General features: G+C 39.1%; 1 protein-coding gene across 1 annotated transcript in view; it reads right to left on the bottom strand.

Annotated features, from left to right (window-relative positions):
* Positions 1-5,497: 5,497 nt before the first annotated feature.
* The window catches only part of LOC134528917 (uncharacterized), an 85,772-nt gene continuing 80,237 nt past the window's right edge, over positions 5,498-11,032 (bottom strand). The window contains exon 3 of the mRNA XM_063362584.1: positions 5,498-5,856. Coding sequence (XP_063218654.1) covers positions 5,557-5,856 — 300 coding nt within the window. The 3' untranslated portion in view covers positions 5,498-5,556. The remainder of the gene's footprint in view (positions 5,857-11,032) is intronic.

The raw sequence follows: 11,032 nt of genomic DNA, 5'->3' as shown, positions 1-11,032 counted from the left end.
TTGGTCAATAGTAAAATGTAGTAAATTAAAATACCACAATTTTGGCTGGTAAAGATCATCACTTCCACTTCCTGTTGTTATAGATGTTTTAATTTTTCGCAGTTCATGACGAAAGCTTGCACGTAAATTGTCAATTTTTTTCTTCACAAAGTCGATATCGGTGTCTGAAAACATTTCTCTGGCTTTTTTCACTAGCTGTTCGTAGCACTCTTGTTTGATATGCCTATTGACATATTCCTTACTCCTTATATCTCATACTGGTCGAAGAGTGCAATATAAATTTATGAACGCTTCCAAAAAATCTTTATTGTCATTAAAAGACGTGATGCGAGAACAGACAGCACAGTCACTGTGGGCTCGGGGCGAGCATGTTGGGACCTGCCACTCACTGGTGGATATGCTCGGTCCGGGGCTCGGGGCGAACATGTTGGGACCTGCCACACACTGGTGGATATGTTTGGTCCGAGGCTCGGCTCGGAGGGAATTGCCATCCGACGGCTAGCCGAGCATGCTCGGTCTGACAGAGGCCTGACCAGCCCATACACTAGCGAATATGCTCACCGAGCCAAGTCGGCGAGCATGCTCGGCGAACATATCCGCTAGTGTATGGGGCGCTTAACGCTCTAAGGCAGGGTTCAACAGACCGCGGCTCGCGAGCCACATGCAGCTCTTTTCACGGCATGTCACGGCTCTACAACTCACTGCGCTGCCACAGCACAAACAAAAATGCCGAACAAAATAAAAAGACACACGCATGTCCTCAACCTGCGCGCTCCATCCTACCATCGCACTCGCCCACCTGATTTTTATTACTTTCATTATTAGTTTATTTAAATAATTTAGGTTTTTTGTTGTATCAGTAGATCTCTACTAATGACTACCGTATTTTTAAAATTAACGTGTTTTTTTCCTAAGTAGATTTTACTTTTAAACAATATGTTATATTTGTGATCAAAATATTTTGATTTTATTCCTTTTATTTATTGTCTTAAAATCTCCTGTAGATGAAGAGAAACTACATAATAAGGCACTGTAACAACTAATATTATACCAGTCTTCTTAGAATCAGTCTGAAAGCCAACTAAACTTAAATTTACTGTAGGTGACTTTAAAAAGTTCTACTATAATTTAAATAATAATAGTTTAAAATAATAATAAAATAAAATAATAAAAGTTTCTAAACTGAGATCTAGTCAGATTCATCATCACAGTTGCGACAAATGTAATGGTGACTATTACCTACTACGCACTCTACTTGGGACCAGAGTCCACATTTTCCTTAGCACTTGGTAAATTTTTCGCCAGCCCTACTTTCAGAATATGCTCCTACACAAACTAGACAGAAATATTCTTCTTCATCGGATGCCGATTGTGAAGTCTCTCTTTTCTTGGCATTGGTTTTTCCTTTTACTTTCCCTTTATTATTTCGTTTTAGTTAAGTTAGATTTTTCTTTACCTGCTTAGCCTTCAAACGTTTTTCTTTTTCTTCATTTTCTGAGCATCTAAAAGAAGAAAAAAACGAATTAATATATGTGTCAACCGTACCCACAAAATTTGTCACAACCGTACCCAACGCACAATTTCGAAAACAAAAAATCGCCATGAATCAACCAAACAATATACATAAAAAGTAATCACTCGTAGTTAACTACTAATGTTCAACTTATAACAAGAAAAAAAACGAGGTAATCTATCTGTATATAAAAAAACAGTAATTATTAAAAGAAATCAAACAAAGAAACTTACTTTTGACTGTTGAAAAGCAATGTAGGCTCCTGCTTAGGTTAATGTCGCGCGCTGACTTACGCAATCCTAGGGAACGTGTTCAGACTTGCACGCCGCGCCTCTCTTCCCTTATACTCTTCGCCATACTCCGTATAGTTTCGCGGTTATAACGACTGTAACAACCGTACCCAGTGTACCCTACTTTGGATTATATATGCATTAAATTTGAATTTTTGTATGTTTAAATGTTTTATGTCAACTATAAGAACAATTACTGTTGTAGGATTCATCAGATTTTGTCGTGTCTTGGTAATTCCCATTCTACTTGATTGTAAATCTTACACGCGTTACTGCGTGGCATTATTCGGACCAGAACTGAATGCTCGCCGAATATGGCATCCCCCAAGGCTTCAAACTTAATAAAAATTATTAAAATTAATTACAGAAGCACATAGTTATCAAGTTTTAAGTTCCCATTCGGAGCCGAAAAATAAAAAAATTAATAAAGGTTTATGAAAATTAATTTTAAAAATGAAAAAAAAATATTTAATCACGTCATAGGCTTTTTAGTCCAGAGTTCTAACACAGCTAAGGAAATTAAAAAATTACGTCATTTGGGAAATTATAGTCAAATTTTAAGGTCAAGATCATAAGTTGAATGTCATCCAATTTGTAAGCCATGACGTCACAATGCAAAATAGCAGCCGTAAATCCCAATACACGCAACCGCACCAACCGCATGAACATACTATAGTATATTTATTTGTCTAATTGTTACAATTACCTAGGAGAAAATAGAATGCAACACGGCATGTCTTGCTTGCAGACAGCGAGTCTTCATCACGCTATCACGAAACAAAAAAAAAATAAGTGTGTGCGTGGAGTTCACGCGCAACAAAAGTGAAACTTCTTGCTTGTTAGGTGTAGAAAAAGATAAATTATTTAAATTTGCAACAACACCATTCACATAAACGATACTTATAAGTTAAATGCGTTTATCAATAACTGTTTTCCACACGAATGAATAAATTTTATATACTTACTTAAAATAAAATAAAATAAATATGGTAGCATAAATCGTTAGCCGTTACGAAAATTTAGGAGTAGACAAACACAAGCTGTAGCTTCACTGCTGCGTCACATATACTTTCCTCTGCCATCTTCCCTTCCTGCCGTTACAACCAGTATATAGCATACTACGCTACGTACCTATCCGCTCCTCAGTTGTCATCTTCCCATTCGACCGCTAGTGCACGCGTTAGAGGAGCGTCGCCGCTGACGCACTCTCCTGCTCTACCGGTTCCCCCACCACGTACTTAACTATTCCCCTCATGGGATCTGAATTTTCGTAACGCTCGAAAATTGTAGCTCCCTCAGCAAGTACATTGGCTGCCGTCACAGTTTACCTTCCCGCTGCATTGTACACAAATAGGTGAGTGTCTACTGTATATTGGTTGCCGTCACAGTTTACCTTACCGCCAGATTGTACACAAATAATTGGGTGTCTACTGTCCATTGGCTGCCGTCACAGTTAATCTTCCCGCCGGACTGTAAACAAATAAGTAGGTGTCAACTGTTCATTGGCTGCCATCATAGTTAACCTTCCAGGCCCATTGTACACAAATAGGTGTGTATCTACTGTCCATTGGCTACCGTCACAGTTTACCTTCCCGCCGGATTACAAGTGTTTGAATTTTGTAATGTTGTTATTAGTGTATTTTTCTCGAGGGTGGGTAAAAACAACCTATGGTCCAATGAGGAAGCAGTTAAAAATTATAATGGTATGCAGACCAGTCTCTTTCCAACCAAAAAGGCTAAATTTGCAGGTCTCTACTTACAGGCTAAGCCTTGTACAGTGGATGTGAAAACTGTTCTTGTTGTTGGCAATAAATATTTTATGGGGTATAATTTTCGTGACTGCGCAATGCACCGCAACGCATCGCTACGCATAATTGTGTATGTGTTCGCATCTGTAGAAACTTCCACAACTTCTGTAACCAAACTACAAGGAAGCAACAACCTGGCGTGCTTTTCACCAGAAGAAGTAACTGAGCTACTGCCACAAAATCGTTCTGCTACGCCTTCTACACCCATTCAGAGAATGGTGCAAAAAGTGCAGAATGTGCAAGTGTACGGGAATCACGAATTTGGGTACCGAGTTTCATAAAATGGCATTTTGACTAACCTAATATATAAAAAATATTTGATGCGTAGGGGTACGTATTTTTCGCGGAATAATGTGACTGTTCATTAGACTGCAATAAGGAATGCCTGCGCTAGCGATTGTTCCCCTGTAATTGGAGGCGGTCTGCAAGAGAAGCCATTCCCTATTTGTCCCGGCCATTCAGGGAGCGTTTGCTTTCCGCACTGGATTGCTATGGTTGGTGTGCTGACAGTAGGCATGTACCTGAAATTAAATCAGCCCACTGCGAAACACAGACTATGCTACAAAGTTTTAACGAAAATATAGTCTGAAAATATTTTCACATAAAGTACATGGCCTTAACGATTTGTAAATAATTATGTGATTATTGAAATACCAAGAAGAATTAATAATACTGCAGTAGGCCCAACAGCAAATTTAAATGTATAAACAAAGAAAAAAAAAGTTTAATATAGAAATGAAAAATAAACAATGTTTATAACAGAGAAAATTATAATTTTTAATAGAAACTTCTTTGGGTGCGATGAGGTAAAATTTCAAGGTCGCATTTTAGTGCAACGTTTTCGTGAAACGATTTCTGAAGCTTTTAACAGCGAACAGAGCCTTGAGCGGGCTCCACATGCTGGCGTGCGGCTCAGGTTGAAACCCCGCCATGCTGCAGGGATAGGCGGGTCGCAGCGGTAGGGACCCGCCTGCGCCTGAAGGCACCCGACTTGCTGCCATCTAGTAAGGGAGTATTTGGGCAGAGGGCAACACAACGGGGTTTGAGCTTATTGTTGTGCACCGTGCTACGGGCCAGATTCGTAAGAAAATGATGTTCTTTCAAGTATGTATTATTTTAATTACTTGTGTGAATCAATATTGTTAAACAGTGTTATATGAGTATTGTTTTAGCTGTGTAACTAAATATTTTTTAATATTCTGAGCAGTTGTTTTGAAGTGACTTATAATTTTTTAATTCATGTTTATTTAGAAAATTGAATTTTTCCTCTCTCTCTCTCTCTCTCTCTCTCTCTCTCTCTCTCTCTCTCTCTCTCTCTCTCTGCCGGTTTACCCCTTACGATGTACTTACGAATCGAGGTTTGTATTGCAAAAGAAGTTTCACTTATATCACGTGTAATGAAAATAACACTTGTTTTTTTTTTTTTGTTTATTAATTTTAGTGATTTATTTAGTACTGTCTCGAGTTTTTAAATTTTAAATAAAGTATGAAAACGTGTTTTACATCATAGTTATAGCCCTGAAAATTTCGCTTTATTTCCTGGTTCCAGGTTGAACTCCACTGGCACGTTATTAAGTCTATGTTGTATGTTCATTGGCTGCTTCCTTCTCACCGGTTAGCTTGTGATTGCGTTGTACGAAAATAGCAATGTTGTTTTTGGTTTCTTGTACTTCGGAACGTGTCAAACTATCCGTTATCCAATGAGAATGTCGATCGAATGTTTATTGGTATACATTCTAGCGCGGCTTGAAATAATAACGGAAATTCTGCTGGTTTCCACTTAAAGTTTTAATTTTTATTTTTAGCATGGAACTTAATGGCAAGTTACAAATATAAAAAATTCTAGTTTAAAATAAGTAACTTCACATGCAACAATTAGCAAGAGCGTGCGTATTAGGAAGGAGGGGGGTTTGGGGCATCATAAGAAGTCCTAAAAAGTAATCAATCATTCCCACCAACAAAGGGAAAGACTTCGAGAGCAAGCAACAGCCGAAGGGGCTCTACAAACATCCCCACCCCCCTCAATCTTAATCCTGCGTACGCTCCCATGTGTTCGAGCAGTAGCAGTTACGTCCTCGGTGCCTGCCTCATGGATGCCGACCCCGCCGTGCAGCGCGCGGCGCCGGAGGCGTGGATCGATAGCGTTCCGACGCAGCGCGCGGCCGCCCACCGCGTCGGTCGTCCGGCCGAACGCACGCCCGCCATCTTGGATGCACCCACCCGCAATTGCCGCGCCGCCTTTCACCTAAAAAAGATAATGAAAAACCTATGCGTGAACTTATGTTTTAATGTATCTATTGGACTGCAGCTTTTAGTTTGAAAAAATACATTAAAGATAACGCCGCGTTCGTAAAATATAGTTAAATAATTTTGACACCATGTTCAGTCCACCATGAGTTTATTGGCAAGTAAATTATAGTTTTTTTTTTTTAAGTTGCTACTATGTTTTTTATGACTATTCAAGTTTTCAAAGTTTATTCGAGAATAGTTTCGCTATCCTAAAATTTATTTTGGCACACAAATACGCTTTGGAACATCACTTGATGTTCATAAAAGTAAATGTATACGGGTGCATGTTGTCACGCGTGGGTTCCTTCATCTTGACAACTTCGACTAGTGATTATAGCAGAAACGCTCATGCGCAATGGACTTATAATCTCTTTAATTTCAGTTGTGTGATGCGCACGCATTTCTTTGCATTTCCTTTACATACTAGAATTTCACACTAACGTGTCTAAACAAGTATAAATTTAAAAAGGAATTGCTCAATACTTGCAGTGAAGATTTATTATTAGGTTTTACGACACGACGAAACCCACACTGTCAAAAATAGGCCCATAAATTTTACTAATAACACTGGTAACTAGTTATCCAGGGATCTTCATAAATTTTCGGGTATCTTTGTAAATGTACGGATACTAAGTTTGCTAACTTCGTAAATTAACTCACAAAAATTATCCCTCAGTATAAACCACGCCTTGAAAAAAACATTTCATTCCACATACAACCCACATTACTTGCATCCACGTAAATATTTACACTGTATACGAAAGAAAACAGAATTCGGAATTAGGAATCAAGGGTATATATTTTTTCGATGATCCAGTTATATGAAACAACAAAGAAACCTGTGTTTATTTGAGTTGCTTTCTTCATTGAAAAATCGGTTAGTCTACTGTAACTTGGAACAGCGCACCACCTATATGTACGCATGTTGTTAACACTCGTAGACTAGTGTTACTATTGCATCATCGGCAGTCACCTATGCAAAACAATCAGAGGTGGTTCTATAATAATGTTCGATAACAGTGCGATAAAAATTTGGGAAGATTTTATAAATGCTTTGTCGTGCCATTAATTAGAACAGATATTTCCAAATTTGAAGGAGTCGTAGCAGTAAAATCTGCCGAATTCAATTTGGTAGAGTAGGATACTTATAAAAACCCCTTATTCGCTATTCACCGAGAAAAATGTACATTTAAGTACCCAATTTTCATATTAAGTGTTAATTGGTATAGGGAAACTTATCTGGCCTGGTGGATTGTTAGTGCCATGGACTAATGAGACCACATAGAACAATTTTTGTCTTGTGCGCAAGAATCCGTCATTGGCTTGCGATTTGCCTATAGCTGATGTTAATGTTGAAAAAGTACTTTCGTTTACAAATTGTACTTAAACAAACCAACGCTTTAATTGAAAATACTGAGTATTAAGCGATGATTTGGTACAAATCACGTTTGAATTCGCTTATGTTGAGTTATAAAAAAACGGACATACAAAGTGACACAAACTTTTGTAACCTAAACGACCTGCCATGGAACATTTTGACAGTTACGATAATGGTAAATAACCCGTTCAATGATGGAGGCAAACAAAAAGGTTTTACTGCGCAGCTGCCACGAGTTTTCTGCGCCCGTATCCAGTCGATGGTTGGTACCATATAGACGTTTATTTGAGACACGGAAATGTTATAATCTATAGTTGTTTGTGAAAACATATAGGCCTATCTAATCACTGGACACCGAAAAAATTCGCGTATTTATTTCGCGAACGATTAAAACACAAATACCTTTGAGTTGTTTTCGCTGTTGGCTGACTGTATACCTAAAGGGTTCTAGGCCAATTAGAAAACTTCAATCACAGAAGTATCCAATAACAGACAACCCAGTTGAGACGACTGATATGTCAGCAGCCAAGGAACTGGCGTTATTTTCCCGACTTGACAGATGAAGTGTAGTCTACTCTGAAGGGCACTGAATCACCGAATATTTCCATACCATAATAATTACTACAGTTTCGGAAATTTCAAGGATTCACTTTGTCACTAGCAAGAATGCAAATCTTCATGCTATTTTACCATGTTTATGATTGTACCGCGGCTATTTGGACACGTCCCTCTGCGATCGTGAGCCAACGATGTGCAAGTAAGGGAGAAGTAAGCGAATTAGGTAGAACTTATGGTTCTCACTTATACGTCAGCCAATGTAAAATCAAAGTTTAGTAGATCAAACATAAAGCTCTGATTTTTTTAGCCTGATACCAAATAAATTCGCAAAATATTTCCTGGTCTGTAAGGATCACGCACATGACATTGGTAGAGACATGCAAAATTCGTGGATTCATTTCGCGATAGGCTAGAATCAAAACAACGATAACTTCGTACCGCTTTTGCGATTGGCCCACATTTTATCCGGGGAACTGTGAGCCAATGGGAAACACTAAACCAAGAAAGTGCCGAATTACGGACAGCCTAGTTAAGACGTCTCACGCGTCAGTACCCAATGAACAGGTGTCATTTCCGCGAGTATTTAAAGGACTGTGGAGTCTATCCTAGAGGTCAATGAATCCGCGAATTTTGCAGGTCTCTAGACATTGGTCTTCATTGACCAGAGCAGTGGTAAAACACTTGAAAACTTAAATAGTAATTGGACTCAGTGTCTGCATTTGAAATGTTGAGCTCACTTCCCTAACAAACAAATAAACTGTTTTTGTTTTGTAAACAGGATAAGTGTGAATTAAACCGACAACCGTCGGCTGCATGTCCGTCGCCACATAATAAGTTGAAACCTCTGAACGACTTATGGTTAGGGGCAGGCATTTTCCGCGAAAAAATCTGAATGTCTATTAGACTGGAACAAGGTACACCCACACCAGTGGTTTCATTCTTGTGATTGGTGGCCGTCTGCGAGAGAGGTCGTTGCCTTGTTTGACTGAGCCACTCGGGACGCGTTTGCTTCCGCACTGACTTACTGTGATTGGTGTTGTAACAATACACATGTACTTGAAAGAAACTCACCCAGTCACGGAATACAGACGAGGCTACAGTGTTTTAACTTTCAGCTGTCCTCGGTTTCTTTTCGCGGAATATGCATGGCACTACTTATGGTCTAAAGTGCTTCCCAAGTCTGGCATACGCCTGTGAGGTCGGGGCTGTAAATGATAGAGAAAGTGTTTAAGATAAAACACTCAGTGGGTTATTTTTAGTTGAAGATCTACACCACTGCAAAGTTATTTCAATGAAGTAACTGGAGGTGGCAGCACGCCGCGGGGGAGTGCTGCGAGGTACCACCTGCTTGACATTCACCAGGAGAACTAGAGGCGAGAAGCACTCACACATCTCTGCGCCAATGAGCGCCGTGCCGCAGCACAGGTGCAACGTGAAAAAGTTTCATTTCGGTAACAACACGTTGTGGCTCGAGCAGGCATTTCAATTTGTGGCATGTGCCGCTTTTGGTACACATTCCCCCTCCCTTTTTTGCGTTTAAATTATTTCATTTTTCTTTCGAGTCACCTTTTAGTATGTGTTTTGATGCTGTTTGTATTTAATTAACTGTCTAATATTTTAATTATCTAGTTTGGACATTTGGTTTGTTATTTTGGTATATTTTGTCGTAAATTTTGCTAATGTTGGCTACGTTATGATGAAAAAAAATACCAGAACATTCTAAAGACTACGAGAAATTAATTTATAATTTTAGTTTATTTTAGGTATTTTTATTGTTAGTTTTAGTTCATTTTTCTATTTATTTTAATGGCCAGCGTTACACATATTTTGGGCATGCCTTTAATACATTTATATGTAGTGGAAGAATGCAAGAAAGTGACTACTTTCTGCCGCGCACGAACACAGCGCTATGTGGTGGCCGAACCGCGAGTCGCGACACTCTTTGTGTCGCCGGGTGGACAGCAGCGAGGCGAGAGCTCGCGGACGAATTTCGCACGGAATATGACGCGGTTTACCCGGCCCGCGGATGTACTGTTTGATTTTTTTACCGGCTTGTAAGAGGTGAGCATGGCTTTTGAAGTGTTCGAAAATGCTGTACGTTGAGGACTTAAAGAACATTTTAGGGTTGCTCAGGACGTGTGGTGATCGGGCGCGCTGTAAAAATAATCGGCAATTTCGTGATTTGCAATTCGCTTGCCAGTTTGGATCTGTGCGTCGTCAACGTCATCATTGGACTTCAGCTACAAGATAAGTCCACTTATGTGCCAGGCAAATTTGTGTTTGGTACGCCTTCGAGTAAAGTTGCGAGATGCAATTTCACGAGCTACTGCATGGATCGCCAGCGCGCCGCCCTGCTCATCGTCAAGTAGGTCACCCGCCCAGTCCCGATAAAACATTCAGCACGACGTCTCCCAGCTGCGCCTTTTGCGTCGGAATAACAGTAACAGTATTTTTGTACGTCCCAGTATGGACATGTAATCACTGTGTAGTGACTTTGCGCCACGGTGAACTTAGGTGGTTTTCGGCCGCATCATAGATTAATATTGGTCAATTTCCCGTAAATTTAAACAGGGTGCCCACAATTATAAATTTGAGTACATAATCTTTGCATAAGAACTATTTCAAAGTTACGTCGGAAATAAATTAAATTTTTATATAATTTTTTTATATCAATTGCACTTTATTGTGATAATTATTTTCATCCTTGTATCTTTAATTTATATCTTGCTATTGTGTATTTACACGAGTTAAGAAACCATGCACAGTATGTATTTATGGACAGTATTCATATATTTTTATATAATATATATTTATTTTAAAAATATTTAAATCCTTTATTTCATCATGACAAAATTTTTCGATTTGTAATCATACTGCAGTCTATCTCAGATTATGAAGTATCTATTTATATATTGAGTGGGTTCATCGACTACGTTAAATGCACCAACAAGTAAAATATATTTTCTTTTGCTAACATCCGTTACGTGGACCTCCTTAAAATTTGTCATTATTTGCGTTTCCCTGTTCACAGGCTTGGAAATAATGAGCAGCTATCATAGTAATCGTTGTTTTTTATGAGTAGCGGTTTTAAGCGATTTAAAGTTGAAATTTTTTGGTTGCCCCGTGTAAATGTGGCTGCTCCTAGCAAGTCGTGGGGACTGTCACTGCCTTCTGTCATCGCGGGGGACAGTGACAA

The sequence above is a fragment of the Bacillus rossius genome, chromosome 2, assembly GCF_032445375.1.
Source record: "Bacillus rossius redtenbacheri isolate Brsri chromosome 2, Brsri_v3, whole genome shotgun sequence".
In the NCBI taxonomy this organism is placed as follows: Eukaryota; Metazoa; Arthropoda; class Insecta; order Phasmatodea; family Bacillidae; genus Bacillus; species Bacillus rossius.
Note: the sequence above shows the minus strand (reverse complement) of the source record. Positions and strands in the feature narration are given on the sequence as shown.